We start from the raw sequence: 21,454 nt of genomic DNA, 5'->3' as shown, positions 1-21,454 counted from the left end.
TCAGAACTTGGAAATGAACCTATCTGATTCCACATCTCATACTCGCCCCACTTTAGTTACGATAGTGTCAAAAGAAAGAGACAACCGGCCTTGATTTTCTTCCCCGGGGCTGGCACGGGAGGCTAGGCTTAGCCAGTTTGATTCCATTAGGAAGGAAGGCTCACTCTCACCCAGTCTCGCTCTAGTATAAATCCCCATCTGAAAGGCTTCAATGGAAGACGTATTTCTCGAGGGCTTCTAGGTCTTTTCAGGTCCCTTAGTAAAATATGAATATTCCTAGAATATTATGCTTTGAGTCAATATCAATAAAAACTCAGGGACTTTGTTGATCCAAACCATTCCAGTGGTGACAGATAACAGAGGGCACAGTCTCCAAGAATTCAGACAAGGATGAAGGCTCAGTTTTCCCTGGGAAGGAAACAGGTGATGCTCAGAGCACCATCCAAAAGACACGAGGCAGAAGATAATAAGCCGTACTTATTTATGATTTTTCTCAAGTTTTTTATGCTCATTACATTGACAAGCATCAATTCTGACCTTTAGAAAAATATTAGGTTTTGATATGATATTGTCAATTTGCCACAGAAATCATTTTTAAAAGTACCCTTCAATGTCTTAAGCTTTCTTTCTTCTTCTTCTTTTTAATAAAGCCTACCTGCTTCAGAGGCGTCAGATGTGTTTTCTCTTGGTAACCTGCGTTATCTCAAGGTCAAACAGATCCCAACAGGGAGACCACAAATACACAGCGCTGTAAATGACCTCAGGAAAGAGTGAATATTAATCAACAGAAAACACGCCGAGACAGCAGGAGACTATTTTGGCTAGGTTCCTGACATGTCTAATGGCATGACTATTTGACAGCTCTTTCATTCTGGGCAAAAATAAAAGTTGAGCAAGAGTCAGGGAGGTCGTAAGTTGAATCAAAAATCTCAAAGGAAAAATCAAACCCCAGAAGTACTTTTAAAGAGATGACACGGTATTCAACGTGTAGGCACATTATGGTGCCTCAGAGTAGATTTAAAAGTATTGTACAACCAGTTACTGAGCATCAATAATTTCAAATAGATGAGGGTGGTGAAGATTTTTCAAAAACAATGACAAAACTAGAAAGATTGCTCAAAGCAATTACTTCATTGGAGGCAAGAAAACAAAGAAGCATAACTAAATCAAGGTTTTTATTTTTATTTTCTCACCAGTAACAGTATAATGACTGGTATTCTCTGTTAACAGCAAAATCCAATATTCTACTTATAATATTCCTTCAACAAGCATACAAAAAGCAGCTCTACTATATGCTAAGGACTGTCAAAATCATTAGGGTTAAAAAATACCAGAAGATGGGAATGGTGGAATGGCGAGTTTTGGACTTTCCTCCACAAAAACTCAGCATCTGTCAATTATGAATGATCTTGAAGAAGGTGGGTAATTAATTATTATGTAATACAAACAAGATTTTGGAGTCAAAATATTATTGTGAATTGAATATTATTTCTCTAGAGAGAAATAATAAGTACAACCCATGGTGGTAAATGCCTGGATAGATGACCTCCAACTGTCCTTGGCACATACGGCATCTTAGCAGTCTGGGAAAACTAGGTCCAGTCCTACCTCTGTGGTCCTGACCCTTTACTTCTTTAGGCCTCAATTTCCCAAAGTGTTAAATGAGTGGTTGAATTGCATGGCCTTTGTGATTTCTATATTAAAAATTAAAGAAAATCATATCTTCATGTAGGGATTTTAGAAGAAATTCCAATGAGGCACTAAGGATTTTAATGCCCAGCAGGCTCTAGCTGTGTCAAGATGTTGGTATGATGTTTGAAAGTTAAGGACCCAGTTCTACTTACTCACTTTTCAGCCATTCCTTTCATCTAAAGAGCATGATTTCTCCAAGCAGAGATGAGAAATGTGTACAGGCAAGTACTCAAAAAAAGCAAGCATTTAACTTTCTAAGCAGCCTTATCACTTCCACATCTAGGCTTGGCAAAGAATCACAGAACTCTACATAACGCTGCCTTCACTATCCTGTGTGCATACTGCAAAAGAGATTTCTGCTTTGTAAGAGGCAATTTCAGAAAGTCAAACATTCAGCTGCTCTAACCTCATATGTCACTACCTTCATAAAGTCATTTTACAGATGATTTTGGACTTTTTTCTTTTTTCGGTCTGTACTCACATACTGTAAGTGGCTAAAATCCCAAATACATGACCAAGTGTGTTTGTTACTGCTACAGTAAACTCTTGACTCTAAAAGTACCATTCTGCCAAAGATGGTGCCGCCACGTCTCAGAGTGTCAGTGTTGTAGAGTTCCTGCCAAATGGTTTGGCATGTTTCTATAACCACTACTGGTAATACTCAATTCATAGCGAGGAAATAACAGCCTTCACTAAGGTTCACACACGCGAGTCTGACAGGAAATCTGTTACTGAGCTCACCTGTAATTTAACGTAAAGAAACTTTCTGAGTTGAGACATGACTTGCACTGAGAACCACAAGATGTCACAGACTCATTTCATAATCTAGGGGAAAGAATTTTTATTTTTAGTGTCTTCTTTCTTGAGAAAGATAGACAATAACATCAGGTACATGTCTTGGGCTCAGAAACATTTATTATATTTGGGAATTGGTGAGATAAGCCCCAATCTGACATACGCTTTACAAATATAGAGCTAAAAAAAAGCATTATGCTATGTTAATAGATGTCTAATGATTAGATTTGGAGTAAGGCAGTTCCACAAATTACTGTATTAGTTATGGGCTGAAATTGAATGAAATAGCACTGGAGGTACTGTTGGACCCCAGTAGGACCCATAACTTTGGTTTGTCTGCAATACCCTTTGCTTTTTTTCTTCCCAACATGAACACCAAACATCAACATGAATATCATCTGCTCTACAAAGCATCTCTTGACTTTACCTCCCCTGGGAAGACTGACCACTTTCGCCAACTCCATTTTCTGTGTTTCCTCTGCACCCAGCACACATGCCTGTTACTAACTTTAACTGCTTGGTTTAACTGATTCTTTTTTGGCAGTGAATCACACAAAAGAAGTTGCCATCCTATTCGTTTTTGGTTATCTTTGCCTTATCTCACTACTATATGCCAAGGCTGGAAGAGATAAATAAAGTATTTGCCCTGCTTGCCAGGAGTTTCCAGTGTGAAGAGATCCCAAATACACGTGGTTCTTGACACCTGGTATTAACAGCTTGCTAAAGATTAAAGATTACTTTCAGTGGAGCACTGGCTTTGGACTCTAGGTAAAAATTTAAAAGTGAAACGGATTTGTCTTCCTCTTGCTTCCCATCCTACATCTTTCTTCTACTCCTCAAATTCCCAGAGTTTTCCTGTTGCCTCTAGGGATTCGAAACCTTCACATGAGGTACCCAGACTAGGTCTGCCCTTCCCAGAAAAGCCTCATCTTTCTCATCTACTTCTCACTCCAGCTCCTCCCCTGTGAAGATTCCCTACTGTAAATGTTTATGCTGGGTATTGTTCTGACTATCTGAACAAAGTAGTGTGTATTACACAGTGAGGTGCAAGTTATTGATGCATTATGGGGTATCAACAGGAAAATCTTCTGATTAAGAGAATCTGTGGGTTTATAGGGAGATATTATTGTTCACTTTGACCTTGAACTGCTAAACAAAAGCCTATCTATCCACTTAAATCTTCTATTTTTTCCAGGACAGGGTAATGAACACCTTAGACGAGACTCTCGTCCCTCTTACACTCAGTTTTCTAAAGGGGGAAGAAGATACTTGGGATTTGGCTTACAAGGTGACCAGAGATGACTAATTAAAAAAAATTAGTGTTGTCTGTATTTGGCACTCTTTATATTCTTTCTCACATCGTTGATATTTTTATATGTCTTAATAACCCCTACTTATTTTTAAGTAAGCTTGTTTGATAGATAATTTATAAGTTTCATTAGAGTAGTTTGCATGAGTTACAAAATGTCTGCTGGATTAAGATGATAATTCTAAGGACTGATTTACCACCCGAATCTACTTGTTTATTTTGGCCAATTCATGAAGCATACTTTCCACTAGGAAAGTAGAAAAGGAAAAAAGATTCACTAAGTGTTGACAGACAAGTAAAAAGACAGAAAAGTCATTTTTCATCCATATTTGAATTTTGGTCTTAGGTTCCAATGCAGGGATATACCCATGGGCTAGTTATCCTCTGTATTATTAAGGTTAGTAACGGGCACTGAGTCAATCATCCCTGTGGGATTGTCATAATTTACTGCTGCTGGATCTCCAAATAGTTGGTTAACTGTTCCATGAAGTCACGAAGACTGGGTTGACTGTAGTTCTACTTGACCAAACCAGCCGTGGCTCACAGCCCTACAGTAGTGCACTCCTTCTCAGGGGGTGCCCTTATAATGCCACCTGTGCTTCAGCCATCCTCAAAAACTTATCCATCAAAAGTAGATTTTTTTCCCTCCTTCATCCATTGCCCCAGTTTTGTTGCTCTATTTCCTCCTAAGATCCATTTTAAGAAGTGGTGATCCAAAATCATTATTGGAATCTACTATTTGTTCTTAGTCAGGAAGACAAACAAATATCAGAACAGTTTATCCTGAATTGATTTCGGTTTCTTTCACTTAATAGTGTATCATATGCATTTTCTTATCTACTATTTCTGTAATATGACTCCCTTAGATGCCTAATATTCCATAGTATAAAATAGCATGCTTTATTTTACCAAGCTCATAGTGTTGTATATTTAGTTTCTTTCTCCATGTTCCCTTTTACAACTAATGTTCAGCCAAAATTTAAATATTAAAACCCTCTATCACCTGACTTTCTTCTATGCTTTTTTTACTGATGACTTAAATACAGTTGACTCACAAGGCACTAGTTGGAACACTACTTGAAAATGACCTTGGTTAGCAGCTGGGGACACCCTTGTCCTATTATGAATTTGCCACCATTTTGGTAGCTGAGAAGAAATTTTGAAGCCAAAAGAAAAGTGCCTTGATTTACCTGACCTTTGTGGTTCACTTTACCAGCATTCTCATTGCCCTATAGCGTTTTTCCAAAGCTTTTCTTAGCAGACTAAAGTAATGAAAAACCTAGGAGCAGAACTATCAATCATCCATGTAACTCTTAGAGATGAGTAGGGTGTCCACTACATATTAGCACAAAACAAAGGAAAGACTAATTGCAAATAGGGAAAAAAACTGATGGCCATACGTAAGGAAAGAGAGAATGACTCTGTCTCTCTATATCCATTTATCTGCATCATCTATTGCCTTGAGAAAGGCCATATGCTTTAACAAGAAAACTTCCAGAAGGTCAGAAAACACAGCATTTCCATGGCATCCTGCTTCGCATAGGTCTACTTGTGTTAGGGTCTACTTGTGTTAGAGCCAGGAAGCCTGCTTTCATGGACCCAAGGGAACTACGGGCCTTTTCTGCTGGATTGAGCTCTTAGGATTTTTTTCACTAGGTTTCTGGCCTTAGCAGGATCTGGAACAGACTGCAGGCTGGAGTGTGTTGGCATGTGTATGCAGCTCTACCATCTGTTTTGCTTCTTCAATTCATCAATTTCCTCCACTTATGGTCATGCCCATCATATAGTACAGTTATGAAAAATATGTACTCTGAGTATTTTGTCTTTAATTACTTTTATATATCCTTTCCAAGGAAATTGTGCTGTAGCATGTGAGTAATGATAAGGTAAAATATAATTGCAAATAAAGCAGTAAATCATTAAAATTATTTAAGCCTCAACCAATTAACAAGTCAATGGAAGTTGTGGTCTTGGCACCCTGATGAACAGTTGAAAAAAGGAAGCTGAGGATCTCTGTCTTTGACAAAAGCGGGGTCAGCTGACACTGGTCCGTTGCAAGCTTATTTTTTGTGAATTATTTTAGATTTATGTTAAAAAATTATAAAGCTATTTCCTCGACACACATTATTTGAAATATTTAAGTGCTACTATGGACTGTACCTATATCTCATGGAAGCTTGAAAATGATAGTTTCCTTTAAAGAAGAACCGCCCTCATTTATAATAATGAAAATAATTGGTGAAGCCTGAAAACATTTTGACATTTCAGAAGGGATAGATTTATGTTAACATTGTAATTATATTTCTGTTGTAGATGACACAAATGTAAGTGCCACTCTGCCAGGGAATTTTCTCAAGCCTCTTCAGTTCATTGCAAACAGCTGCCAGATGGGTAGCATTATCTTTCTTTCATAGGAAAAAAAAAATCTGGGACAAAGAATCAGCTAGAAGAATCAGAAAGAGTGAAAGAGAACAACTATAAAGATAAAATAAAGGCTACATGAATATACTCCAGATCCTGTTAAGTACCCACAGGAGTTCCCCTGTCATGATAAAAAAATATATATATTAAAAAAATTACTAATGCACCACCACAGAACTCCCTGACAAAGATACTAACTTGCTGAACATAATGTGATCTAATGAGCCTGTGGCAGAATTAGAAATACAACCTAAAATTCCTGACAAAAAATTGTCAATTGCCAGAAGCTGCTCCCCTTCACATCATGTTAGTTTTATTACAAAGAATGCCTTGTGACCACAAAAATTTAAATTAAATTACAAGGTGATGAAAATTCTGAAGGCAGTTAAATTTGTATTTTTCCATTCCTCATGGAACTAAGAAAGGAAATAAGAAATATTGCACTAGAATCCTGTAATTTTCTGACCATTTACTAGTAATTTTAAACAAGATTTTATAATTTGGCTTTAAAACCTGATGGCAACTACATGATGCAAATGTAAATTTTCAAACAAACAACACTTTCTCTACCTGCTAACATTTGCTGCGATAAATAAATTTTTTTTTGTCTAATGAGGTAAAGTTTATTAGGTTCAAAGCTAATTTACTCTATTTCCCTCCAGTCTGCCTACCATTTCTGTCCTTATTTCACATTGATCTGCAGAAGATGAGAGAACACATAGGACTGTGCATGAGATTGTTTTAATGGGTCAGGCCTGGAAGAGGTGCCTGTCATTTCCACTTACATGCACTGACTGGAACTCACTTAGATGACTGTATGTAACTGCAAAAGTGGTGCAAAACTAGTGTGGCTGCATGCACAACAGGAAGAGGAAAAAGGTAGTCTCTGCCGGAGATGACATCAGCACCCTCCTTCAAAGTCTGGGGAACCCTCCGTCCGAGGTGAAGAAAAAGTATAGGTCACCAGGGCTGGTTTGGAAAGTTAGGTAGTGAGAAATCAATGCACCAAACTAGAGGCAAGGGGCAACAGAAGACTAAAGTAAGGGAAGAGTAGACAGTGGTCTGCAGTCAGGAGATCCAGAGAACGGAGCTCAGGATTCACGTAATAGAAAGCTTGTGATCTGCTAAGGTAGTTCTCATTTGGAGGCCCAGGTATTAATCAGCACCCTGGGAACGGATGTGTAAGGAGTCTGGAATAGTCACCGAGTAAGGCCCGTTGGAATTCAGATCCCTTCCTGCCTTGACCGGTTTTCCTGGAGAAGGTGTGCGTGCAGAGACTGCTCCTGCTCTTCCCATTGCCATGAGGTGTTTACAGATCCATCTCCTTCATTGGACTGAAAAGTCCACAGGAGCCAGGGGTGTTCTCTCATTAATCTGTGTATTCTTGGAATCTGGCATCTCAAGAAATGAAGCACACTAGGCCTTTGTAAACTAAATGGAACTGATTCCGTAGGTATATCTTAAACATGTCATGTGGCCTCTGATGGGTATAAAATAGGTTCTTGTTTGCAAGATTTCCTTGCTTTTAATGAAATACTACCAGAATTGTTTATAGAATTTGGAGCCTCAATACTAAAAGACTTTCAGAATTTATTATGATCTGTTGACACACCTAGTGGGGAATATAATATTTCTACCCTGTTCTATTAATCATCTTGAATATCCTAAGTAAACATAATAAATACACAAATAAATTCTTAAAATATGAGAAGGGAAGAAAATAAAATTTCCAGATTGAAGAATCCAAAGAGGGTATCTCAGAGTCTAGAACTACGGGGGAGAAATCTAAAATATGAAAGCGACCTACAAGTGCACTTGCAATGACTGTCTTATTCTGAATTTTTACTTAGACGTCTACTTCTAATTTCATTATAGAAGAGACTTTACAGAAATTCCTTTTATAACCAACTTTACTACAACCTTCAGCCTGGAAGAATCTGAAAAATCCCATATGAAGTCTTGTCAAGGTGTCCTAACTTTGTAGGTGAATTGACAGTGGCTGTTGACAAAGCACTTTAGTGTATATTCTTATAACAAGCACATAAACTATGCTTCTGTGTCCCATTTTCAGATGGAGTCACTTTGCGGTGGTGCAATCTACACTCAGTCCGGAGTCATACGTCTTTGCAGTCTGGAGAACTTTCCACTGAGCCCTAGAGAAATCTATTGTACATCTTTGAATTTTCAAATTGAGGATTTCACTTTCTTCTGAGTATCAGTTGATTTACATCCAGCCAGTTATTTCAATGATTTCTTCATTTTCCTTTCTTGTTCCTCAAAAGTACAAAAATGTGGAGTCTTCTGGCTAATGCACTAGAAAAGGATTAGTAATCCTTAGAAATCCCAACTTTAGTTCCCCTCCTCTCTCCAAAACTGATTTCCTCTCTCCACATTCCTCTCCTGTACTTTCTGTAAAAGATCTGAATCATCTGTAAATGCGTTCTAAGAATTCTCAAGAAACTTATGATCACTTTTTAAGATTCCTGGATAACTTTGTGAAGATCACTTAGCACTTAAGTAAAATATGTGTCAACCAACCTCTTCTTTCCTTCCTTCCCTTTTTTCTTCCTTCCTTCTTGTTTATCTAGCTATTATTTGGTTTAAGTTTTAACCAAGCTTATTCATTCATTGACTTATCATTTTAAATAAATAAATTTTAATGGCTTAAATAAATTTTAAAAGATAAAAAGGGACACAGTGAAAAGTCTCCCTTACATTTCTTTTCCCCATCCAACAGTCCCCAACCCCTCTGTTATTCTCTACTTTTTATTATTTTCCCTTTTATTTCTAAATATAAACCTGACTACTGACGCTGGCATACAAAAAGACTTAACTTCTCTGCCCTTCAATATTCATTGTAGCAAAGTGGCACTAAGATTTACTTGGATATATGTAATATTTCCATAAATAAAAGGAAATCGGAAGGATTCATTGTATATGTGACAGCAGATATATTAGTAATAAATTTAAGATATACTGAATGCCTGACAAGAAGTTTAATATAAAAAGTCATTCTTTAATAAGTTATTTCAACATAGGGTCATTATAGAGCTGAGCTGATACCAAAATCCATTCAATCCAACTCTAACTGGAGCACATATCTAACCCATTCTTCTCCTTGAAGCAGAGCCATCATTAGAATGTATATGCCAATCAAATGATGGAAAGAGATCATTACTGTGATATTTAATAATTTGTGGGTACACAGGAAAACATAAAAATCCTCAGTGAACAACATAATATGGGAAGGACAGGATTTTGCTCTTAAAGAGTGTCTGGGTTTAAGAAATAAGTATTATTACTATAAAATATTTTACTATCTCCACCAGAGAAAGATTTGCAAATTCAGTAGAAGAAGAAAAAGGAGTAGGAGGAAAAGGAGAAACAGGAGGAAGGAGAAGAATTTCTATTTTCACTGCACTTATTTGGAATCAGGCAGACTTCCCTGAGTTAGAAAACCCAAATCCAGCATTTACTAATAGATGGTATTTAAACTTGGTCCTCAGTATCCCCATCTATAAAATGAGAATAATCATAATACCTATTTTAAGGATAAAAAAGTGCTTTGCTATATAAAATTAGTATTTAAATTGTTATTACTTTGAAACTGCTCTTCTGTTCTTTCCAACTTATTTTAGAATGTTATGAAATTCAATCGGAGAAGCCTAGCATTGGAATCACTGTCATGCTGACTAGCACACATGGCATCTTTGTGCAGATTCAAGAAAGGTGCCCCTTTCAGTACATGCTGACACTGTGGAGGAGTGGCTTGCAAATATATGGTGTCTTTGTCTGAACGTGGGGCCTTGGTCCCAGAGAGATCTGCATTATTTTGCAGGTTGACAATGGCCCAACCTTCAGTCTCTACCTACCTTGTTGGTTGTGCTTTTGTGCAGGATAAAATCTGCAGAATTGTAAGCTGTGCTTTGGTTGGAAGATTTTCTGGAGGGCATTCTAGTTCCTTCCCTCTAGAGGATACATGCAGAGTGAGGGAATCGTTCATTATGCAGCAAATTTCATTTATTACTAGCTTGCTGTACATCCAACTTTAACTTCCAAACATTAATCTTAGATTCCCTTCTCTCGAACCATAGGATATATTTCCATATGGCAACTCTTAAATAATTGAAAGCTGCTATTAAGTTTTCCCTAGGACATTGTGTGTTAGACCCGGTTGGTGTTCTTTTTATTTCTAACAGAACTTTCAATTTTGCTCAAATTCCTACCACCTTCCTCATACATCATCATGTCTCAGAGGAACATGACCTTTTCTTAGTTTTGGGGAGTACTGCTTAGTGTGGGAGTAATCCCATTCTTTTGAAAGTGATGGTCAAGGAATGGTAATTAGACAATTCTGACCAATGCTGTCACCAGAGAGCCTTCTGGAAAAAGGTTTCTTTCTCTCCTTTCTCTTTGTAGACAGCCAGAGGAAGAGGTGTTGCTGCTGGATGTATTCTCTTGCATTTGATGCCTTGATCGATCATTACCATGTGAAAGCTACTTAAATTCTGGACTTCTTATAGGAGAAAACATAATTTCTTATTTTTTACACCAGTTTGAATTGGAGCTGTTACTTGCACCCAAGGGCATTATAATGGATGAGCACACACTCCTTTGGAGGTGAAACAGCCTCAGTGTTTCTATCTATTTTTCCTTAAGGCTTTCTTCATGTGCTTTTTCTCTGAGCTTAGATTATCCTGGTCATTCTCTTCTGAATGCTTTGTAATTTGTTAGAGCCCAGGACTGACTGCAATAGTTCCCTATGGGATGCCCAATTCAGAGCATTCTGCTGACTCATGTAGAACTTCTATCAATGCAAAGTCCAGAGACATGTTTGTGCTTGCTCCTGGGACATCAAATCTCCTTCATCCTGTACGAGTGCAACTGTTTGCTCGTTTAACCAAGGTGCACACTTTTAAAAATATATTTTTATTAAATTATATCCAGTTAGATTCTGTCCAGCATCCTATTCTGTTGAGATACTACAGAAATCCTTTCTAGAAAACTTTGCATTTACCATCTCTTCTCCCTTTTAATCATTCTTAAATATGTTAAAGAGATCCTCTATATCTTTGTTGATAAAAATTTTAATCCAGAAAGGGCTGAGAGGAAATTTCTGATTATGCCATTAAAAAACTTTCTTCTACTTGATACTGCTCTATCAGTAAAATTTCATTAACTTGCACAGCTACTTAAAAATCCTGAGTATACTGTTCAGTACATGGTCTTTCATACATCCCATAAACGCTGTCCACTGCTTTCCTTTGGTCAAAAAATATATATACGCATTGGAATTTATATTAGTACATTTTACATTTTAAAATATAAATATTTTCATCTGTCATGGCTCATACTTAATAAATATAGGCTGATCTTTATTGACCAAATAATTACTTTCTTAAGCTTTTTTTTTTGATAGACCAGCTATAATTTTTTTTAGGATGGACATAATATAAATAGGTTGTTGTTAACGTAAAATCAAATTTCTCATTATTCTAAAAGCTTGAGAAATTATTTATCTGTCTGTAGTCTTTAGATGCCAGATGATTTTTCCAGTATTCTTTATAGATCATTGTGAGAGGTACAGTGATCTCACTGGTACAGAATATTAGTTGTCTGAAGGGTAATTGGGCTTGGCTAGGGAGCTAAAACTCATTTAGCGTGTCTAGATGCCTCTTAGGTATCCTGGACTTCAGTGTCTTCGTACCCATGCTTGTTCTGTCGTTTCCATTTTGAATGATCTCTTTTGATGCTGCAGATAATAGAGTTTAGTGATTAAAAGCATGAGATCGGGAGTTAGGCTACTTCAGTTCAAATCCTGGTTCTGCCACTTGCTAAATGTGTGCCTGTGGGCAAGTTATGTAACCTCTTTAAAATTCAATTTCCCCATTTCTGGAGAAAAGGGATGATAATAACCACATTCATGGTGTTGTGCCAAGATTTAAATGAGATAATCTGCCTAAAGCACCTAGTCTGATGCCTCGTTCATGGACATCAACTCAGTAGAGTGTAGTAATTACAAGGAAGATAAAGGAAGAGATACGGGCTAATACATCCTAGTTGTTATAATTAATATAATTGCTTTAAGTAATAGACCTGTGTTTTCTTATTCTTCTTGTATTGGGCAAATATTTTTCTATAACTGCAGCTTATTCTTGGTATTATCTTTCCTATGCAGTCTTGCTTATTCAGGTGGGCCCTCTATCCATCTTGTGTACATTTGTAGACATTGAAGTTTACCATGCTGTTCTCTTTATATATGTCTCTTTTCTCTCATAAAGAAACACTTGCAGTTAATAGTCATAATTTTATTTAATGCAACTTTTCTTCTTGAATCAGGTCATGATACCAGCCCCTAACTTTGGGAAATGTGCTTTCCTAAATTAGGCACTGACTACATGCCCAGTGTCCCTCTTATTTCGAAGTTAACATCTTATTTGCCCAATGTTTCTATCTCTTCCAGGCTATAAAACAATTTCTCATGGCTGGTCTGAATTAAGTCTAGAGTACCTTTGGTCATATACAGGCTGAAAGTGAGGAGATGGAAAAAGGTATTCCACGCAAATGGAAATCAAAAGAAAGCCAGAGTCACAATACTTACATTAGAAAAAGTAGTCTTTAAAATAAAGTCTGTTAAAAGAGACAAAGAAGGACAGTACATAATGCTCAAGGGATCAATCCAAGAAGATATAACTATTGTAAATATGTATATGCACTCAACATACGTGTGCCTTAATATATAAGGCAAATATTAACAGACAGAAAAGGAGAAATTAACAGTAACACAATAGCAGCGAGGGAGTTTAACACCCGACTTACATCAATGGACAGATCATCTAGACAGAAAATCATTAAGGAAACACAAGCCTTAAATGACACATTATACCAGATGGACTTAATTGATACTTATAGAGCACTCTTTCTGAAAGCAGCAGAATATACAATCTTCTCAAGTGCAATGGAACATTCTCCAGGATAGAGCTCATGTTGGTCCACAAAGCAAACTTCAGTTGATTTAAGAAAATTGAAATCATATCAAGCATCTTTTCCAACCACAATGCTATGAGATTAGAAATCAACTACCAAAAAAAAAAAAAAAATCCCCAAAAACTGCAGAAACCACGAACACATGGAGGCTGAGCAATATGCTACTAAACAACCAATGGATCGCTAAAAAAAAAAATCAAACAGTAGATAAAAAATAACTCAGAAACAAGTGAAAATGAAAATATGACAATCCAAAACCTATGGATGTAGCAAACGCAGTTCTAAGAGCGAAGTTCATAGCAATACAAGCCTACCTCAGGAAAGAAGAAAAACCTCAAATAAACAAACTAACTGTATATCTAAAGCAACTAGAGGAAGAACAAACAAAACTCAAAGATAATAAAAGGAAAGAAATCATAAAGATTAGAGCAGAAGTAAATGAAATAAAGACTAAAAAAATAGAAACTATCAATGAAACTAAAAGCTGGTTCTTTGAAAAGATACACAAAATAGATAAACTTTAAGCCACATTCATCAAGAAAAATAAAGGGAGAGGGTCTAAATTAGTAAAATTAGAAATGAAAAAGGAGAAGTTACAACCAACAACACTGAAACACAAAGGATCATAAGAGGCTACTATGAGCAAGTATATACCAACAAAATGGACAAGCTAGAAGAAATGGACAATTTCTTAGAAAGGTACAATCTTCTAAAACTGAATCAGAAAGAAGTAGAAAATATGAATAGACCAATTATCAGTACTGAAATTGACTCAGTAATTTAAAAATTCCCAAAAAACGAAAGTCCAAGGCCAGAAGCCTTAACAGGGGAATTCTACAAAACATTTAGAGAATAGTTAATATCTGTCCTCTGAAACCATTCCAAAAAATTGCCAAGGAAGGAACACTTCCAAACTCATTCTATGAGGCCACCATCACCCCGATACCAAAATCAGACAAAGATATCACAAAGAAGAGAAAATCACAGACCAATATCACTTATGAATATAGATGCAAAAATCCTCAACAAAATACTAGCAAATTGACTCCAACAAAACATTAAAAGGATCAAATACCATGATCAAGTGGGATTTATCCCAGGGATGCAAGGATTTTACAATATTCACAAATCAATCAATGTGATACGGTATATGCTCCCTGACTTCCAACTATACTACAAAGCTACAGTAATCAAAACAGTATGGTACTAGCACAAAAACAGACACATAGATCAGTGGACAAGGATAGAAAATCCAGAAATAAACTCATGGACTTACAGTTAATTACTCAGTGACAAAGGAGGCAAGAATATACAATGGAGAAAAGACAGTCTCTTCAATAAGTGGTGCTGAGAAAACTGGACAGCTACATGTAAAAGAATGAAATTAGAACATTCTCTAACACCATATACAAAAATAAACTCAAGATTAATGATTAAAGACCTAAATGTAAAACTGGATACTATAAAACCCCTAGAAGAAAACAGGCAGAACCCTCCTTGATATAAATTGCAGCACTATCTTTTTTGAATCAGCTCCCTAGAGTAATGGAAATAAAAGCAAAAATAAACAAATCAGACCTAATTAAACTTAAAAGCTTTTACACATCTAAGGATACCATAAACAAACTGAAAAGACAACCTATGGAATGGAAGAAAATATTTGCAAATGAGGCAACCAACCAGGGACTAATTTCCAAAATACAGAAACAGCTCTTACAGCTTAATATCAAAAGAAAAAACCAAATAACCCAATCAAGAAATGAGCAGAAGACCTAAATAGATATTTCACCAAAGAAGACATCCAGATGGCCAAGATGCTCAACATCACTAATTATTAGAGAAATGCAAATCAAAACTACAATGAGGTAGCACCTCATACCAGCCAGAATGGCCATCATTAAAAAGTCTACAAATAATAAATGCTGGAGAGGGAGTGGAGAAAAGGGAACCCTCCTACACTGTTGATGGGAATGTAAAGTGGTGCAGCCACTATGTAGGACAGCATGGAGGTTCCTTAAAAAACTAAGAATAGAGTTACCATATGATCTAGCAACTCCACTCCTGGGCATATATCTGGAGGGAATTCTAATTTGAAAAGATACATGCTCCCCAATGTTCATTGCAGCATTTACAGCAGCCAAGACATGGAAACAACCTAATGTGCTAACAAATGTCCAACAAATTACTGGATAAAGAAGATAAGTAGATATATACAATGAAATATTACTCAGCCATATAAAAGAATGAAATAATGTTGTTTGTAGCAACATGCATAGATCTAGACATTATCATATTAAGTGAAGGATTCAGACAGAGAAAGACAAATAACAAACGATATCACTTGTATGTAAAAAAAGACACAATTTTTTTTACAACCCCAAAACAGACTCACTGACATAGAAAAAACTATGGTTACCAAAGGGGAAAGGGCAAGTGAGAGATGAATTAGTAGTTTAGGATTAATGGATACACATTACTGTATATAAAATAGGTAAACAACAAGGACCTACTGTATAGCACAGCAAACTGTATTTAACTTCTTGTAATAACATATGATGGAAAAGAATCTGAAAATAAAAAAAAAATGTATGTGTAACTGAATTGCTTTGCTGTACACCTGAAACTATCATTGTAAATCAACTATGCTTCAATAAAAAATTATTTAAAACATTTTAAAAAGCAAAAAGAAAGTTTCTCATTTCCCTTTTTATTTATTCTTGGACCTACTGTTTATTTTGAAATGTGTTTCCTCATTTTCAAATATTTGGGGATTTTCTACATATCTTTATGCATCAATTTCTAATTTAATTCTATTGTAATCAGAGAACATGCTTTGTATATCCTAAGTCCCTTTAAATTTATAGAAATCTGTGTGATGGCCCAACATATGGTCTATCTTGATAACTTAATTTTATAAACAGAATATTGTGAATTATCGAAATCAGTGTTTTGTCTTTGCTTTCTTCTTTTTCTGATCCATCAAAAATAAGGAAAATATTTAGAATATTTCTTTTTATTATTTTGTTTATTTATATCACATAATAAAAAGTCACTTTGTTGTGACAGGATTTTTTTTTCCTTTCTGAAAGCTTATTATAGGTTATACTATCCTTATGAATGTCTGATAATGTCTCCCTTAAAATCTGACTATCTGCTTTATTTCTGAAGCTCGATCTACACCTATTTTTATACTGTTTTATTTTGGGTCCTTAGTGCTACATGATATTTTTAGAAATATAATTCTGGGCATGGTGTTGGTTCAGTTAATAATCTCTTCAACTCCAAACAAATATATTTACTTAATAATATTAACCTGATGTTATTTTCAAGCCACTATTTAAAAAATTTTTTCCTTCATGTATCCATTGCTTTACTGATATATATTTTTCCCAAGATTAATACAATTTTATTTTTTTAAGAGAAATGTAATTTAGTGGACTTTTAGATGTCATATTAGGACTAGTTTAAGGTATATTTTTATAGGTGGATTTTTTTGGCCTAAATTAATTTTTAATCCTACTAACTTAGAAGTCCTTCAAATAAGAATAGCCCTGCCATTCAAGAGAATATTTCTTGCTGGTGAAGCTGTATGTATAAAGATTTGGAAAAAAAGAGTCTGCAAATGTTATGGTATTCAAAATAAAGCTTTTATATGAATCTAAGATAAGCCTATTACTATTCTTCATTGTCTGTCAAGAGTCCCATACAGTTGATATCTCATAGTCATCAGTCTTTTCTTCTTCTGTATCAATGCTCATAAAACTACCACAAACCAGGTGTGCATCATACAAGTACTATAGATGTGTGTGAATGTATGTTACTTATAAAAACACAAAGACAAGATTCAAAGTTTAAAGGGTGCTGCATTCACTTTTGAAAGTGAGAGTGAGTCATGCTTTTGATTTCATCTCTAGGATCCAGAGAATTGCTGGAAGCAATGCTCTTTAAAAAAAAAAAAAAAGAAGAAACGCTACTTCAAAAAGCTTTATATACTCTATTCCTATTTTTCTTTTCTTTATTTCATTTCATTCACCAGCCAAAACTTCCTATAGCATTTGAAAACTAGTATCACTAAAACATTTGAATGTATAGTACTGTTTTAGCATCTTTTATCTCCAAACTAAAGAAATAAAAGGATAGAATCAATTGCTTTAGGTTGCTCTCTTTAATCTCACAAATCAGAAACGTCCCCTTGCAATAGAAATGTTATCTTAAATGCCATGAAATTAAAATGACCAGGGAAAATTTTCTTGTGTATCTGCAACTCTAAACAATTACACAAGTGATATATTTTCATTCCAACCAAGCAAAATACAGCAAATAAATATTTTCAATAATTACACCACTAGAAATGACTATTGTTAACATTTTGTAATTTTTGTAAATTGTTACAGACAGATAGATGCATCCATTTATTTAAGTGGGTAAATCTAGATAAGCCTACTAGATTAACCAAATTCCCACACTTTTATTCTTCCCCTTTATCTGACATGATACATTCAATCATTAGCAAAGACTGTCGCTTCTACCTTTCAAATGCATCTAGTCCCCAACCAATTCCCACTATCCTAGGTGAAATCAATGTCAATAATCAATATCAATCTATCAATAATATAATAGCCTTCTAGCTGATTTCTGTCTTTCATTATCGACGCTTCCAACTATTTTTCACATAACAAGAAACAGATCATTTAAAAACATAAGTCACATGGCTCTTCTGCCTTCCTCCCCTCAACGGCTTTTCATCTAACTCAGAATAAAGACGGCATTACAATGTCCTGGAACAGCTTGCATGATTCACTCTTAACCATTTCCATGACTTCAGACAGATCCATTTTCTCCTCACTTACTCCCTTCCAATTGCATACACTTCCTTGCTATTAACAAATACCACGCACGGTCCTGCTGACGCAGCTTTTCTAGGGCTGCTCCCTCACTGTGTTGTGATCTTTGCTCAGAGACACACATGACTGGATACCTCACTTCCTTCCAGTCTCTGTTGCAATGCCCTACATCAGAGAGGCTTTCTCAGATCACCCTGTATAAACTAGGACAACACCCCCCACCCCCATTATCCTTCTCTTGCTTTCTCTTTGTAGCATTTATCACTACCTGATTCATATGTATTTCCTTGTTTTTGTTTGTCTCTTTACTTTGTCTTATTCACTTTTACTTCTCTGTATCTGGAACATTGTCTGGCACATACTGGGCACTCAGCAATTATTAGTTGAGTAAGTCGAACTATCACAGATACAATGACTAAATGTTTTGGCTTTGACAAGTATGAAGACATTTATAAGGAAAAATCAATGGAGTGTTTTAATGAGAACTATTCCAGAACTCCTAGGGGTGTTATCCCAGGAAAAGAACCAATCCAAGACTTAGAAAAGTTAGCCAAAATTCAGCTATGGATTATGGAATGTATTTTCTTGTACAAACAATGTAATAAAGGCAATTAGATTAGAAGCTGAGACACCAAATTCCTGTTTATACCTCCTGTTATAACTGAAAGAGTGCGGTAGCTCTCAGCACCTCTCTATCCCAGCCCCAGGTTCCATAGGGTTCTTGAATCATGTCCCTAAGCTTTTCTGGGGCCTAAATTAAACCCAATTAGTGAAGTAGCATCAGGGTTTTAGGACCTGGAAGGAGGGTATATTGACCCAGGAATACCTAAATGAGCTTTGAAGAAAGGTTTATTAGTCTCCTTGGGCTGTCCTAACAAAATGCCATAGACTGAGTACTATAAATGACAGAAATTAATTTTCTTACAGTTCTGGAGGCTGGAAGTCCAAGATCAAGGTGCCAGCAAGGGTTGGTATCCGGTGACGTCTCTCTCCTTGAGTTGCAGGTGGCTGTCATGTCACCGTGTCATCACATGGCCTTTTGTCTGTGCTCCTGCAGAAAAAGAAAGCTCTCTGGTGTCACTTTCTTTTCTTATAAGGACACCACTCCTACCTGACTGAATATTCTCCACTCTTAATGACCTCACATAACTATTATCAGCTCCTATATGCCCTATTTTCAAATACAGTCAAATACAGAGGATTAGGGCATCAGAATAGGAATTTTAGGGAGACGTAATTCAGTCTATAACAAGTGACTTTTGCCCAAGAAAAGTGGGGAGGGGCCTGAGAAAGCAGTCCAACGGCTGGAGACAGGGAAACGGTCTGCCGGGGTACCTGCAGCAGACGGGTAACTCGTGTTCGGAGCCTTAGGAGAAGTTTGGTAAAACTCCCACCACCTGTGCTTATTTCCCCAGACATTTCAGATTGAAGCAGCTGCTGTTTGTCATCCTTCCCACCCCTCAGCTGGCAAATCTTGACAACAAGCACCAGTTGTTTACCCCCATGGTGTTCGTCAGGGACAACCGAAACTTGCAAGCTTCTCAAGGTGTAGTTTCCCCAGACTACCAACATCAGAAATGTCTGGGGAGAAAGTTAGAAACATGCATCCTGGAGTCTCAGTTCAGACCTACTGAGTCCAAATTTCCAGGGCTGGGGCCCGACCATTATCCCAGGTGTCACTGCAGAATTTTGGACACATTGCTATTTTGCTATATTGCAGTTTTAATAGTCTCCCTCCCTACCTCCCCTTCTTTCTTCCTGCCTTCATTGCTTTCTTTGTTCCTTTCTTTTTTTTTTTTCCCCTTACTTGAAGTTCCAGGCCAAGATTTTAAAATAATGTATGTATTTTACTAGGAAAATAAGTTAGTATTCTGTTTATTAACACGGCCACAGTAACTGTCAGAGTGCAAGAGACTGAATCTACTGCAGCAGCCTGGGGTGATGCTGAGCAGCTGGCCAAAGGAAAGAAAAACATACTTTGAAAGGGGGGTTACAGATCATAAAATCTCTGGATGGGAAAAAAAAAAGAGGTGATCAGGAGGTGGGATTTCTTGTCAGAAGATGCTAGTCTCACCACTAGTTAAAAAAAAAAAAACAGGCAGTTCCTTTATTGGAAAGAGGGTAAAAAGCTTGGAAATAAAGACGGAACAGACATGTTTGATGTGCGTTCCATTTGTCTGATTTTTTCCAGTTCCTGTTGGCATTTAGAAGCCCTTAGGCAGGAGGGACCCTCAGTAGAGGGAATAGCCTCCAGCTGGCTTGTGTGCAGGATTTCTGCTTGTTGATAAGAGCCCCTCAGCCTCAGGAGGGTCAGATCAATGGCTAAGAAGGAACTTTTTTTTTTTCTTTCCCCTAGGGCTGGTGGTACCAAACATCATAGAAAAAGCAAGTAACACTTTCCAACCAAGAAGAGAAAATAGGGTTTGGAAAAGCATTCTAATCAGTTCAAAAGGAGCCCCCTCTGACTGGGAGAATTCCGAAGTATCATGTGTGATTTCAAAACAGATCATCTGTTTGACAGGCCCTTTAAATTTTGCATTATTGCACAAAGGCTTTCTGATGTATAGATTTTATCCAAGCCCCTTAAGCATAATTTGGAAAATGGGATGAGGCGAGAGCAGAGGCTACATCTCTGCTCTTTTTATTTTGACCCAGAAAGAAACACAATTTTAAGTGATTTGGTTATCTAAGGGAGCTTCTCCTTGCCCTGTCACCTAGCTTTTGTGACCTCAATCCCACTTATTAAGTGTTGCCCAGGCAGCCTGTCTGAACGCTGTCAGCTTATGGTTTATCCCAGGAGATTCATTACAAAGAACCAAGAATTGTGCATAACTGGCTTAGACTAAACTCCAGGCAAACCATAATTACACAGCTGAAGTCAAGAGAGAATTATGCATAGAAGCACGCTGCCCTGGGTCTCCTAGGCTTCCCAAGTCACTGATGGAGGGGATTCAAGCATTCAGTGACTCTTGGCATGACATTCAATTGGTCTGTGTCTCTGCACTGATTCACTCCCTAAATCCAATGTGTCCTATGCGTTGCTATTTGAGTAAGCTTCCTAAAGAATTTGTCTGATTAATGACCCTGTTCTTGCCCAGAAACTGAATTCCTGACATCTTTTCAGGCATCTCTGATTCTCTGAAAATTGGTTCTTAGAAACACAGACCAGAAGCATCAGAATCACCTGAGTATTTGTTAGAAATTCAAATTCCCAGCCTCATTTTAACCACACAGAATCAGAAACCATGCGGTAGGTGGGGTTGACGAGCTCTGTAAAGCTCCAGGTGCTTCTAATGTGCTAAAATTTCAGAAGCACTGCTCTAAACCCTAACAATCCGCCTTTCTGAATTTACCATATTTTACTTCCTCTCCACTTACCAATCTGACTACTCACCATTCTCTAAAT

The 21,454-nt window shown here is 36.7% G+C and overlaps 1 protein-coding gene across 7 annotated transcripts in view; it reads right to left on the bottom strand.

Moving 5' to 3' along the window:
* The window catches only part of CBLB (Cbl proto-oncogene B), a 258,056-nt gene extending 242,297 nt beyond the window's left edge, over positions 1 to 15,759 (bottom strand). For 2 of the 7 annotated variants that reach the window (XM_072965884.1, XM_072965902.1), the window contains exon 1: positions 15,715 to 15,758. In XM_072965884.1, the coding sequence (XP_072821985.1) occupies positions 15,715 to 15,756 (42 nt within the window). In that variant the 5' untranslated portion in view covers positions 15,757 to 15,758. Of the gene's footprint in view, positions 1 to 15,714 lie in introns of all 7 variants that reach the window. The other 5 variants (XM_072965874.1, XM_072965899.1, XM_072965878.1 and 2 more) reach the window with 3 other exon arrangements.
* Positions 15,760 to 21,454: the final 5,695 nt, after the last annotated feature.

Source organism: Vicugna pacos, chromosome 1 (assembly GCF_048564905.1).
Source record: "Vicugna pacos chromosome 1, VicPac4, whole genome shotgun sequence".
Lineage (NCBI taxonomy): Eukaryota > Metazoa > Chordata > Mammalia > Artiodactyla > Camelidae > Vicugna > Vicugna pacos.
This window is presented reverse-complemented; position numbering and strand designations above follow the sequence as displayed.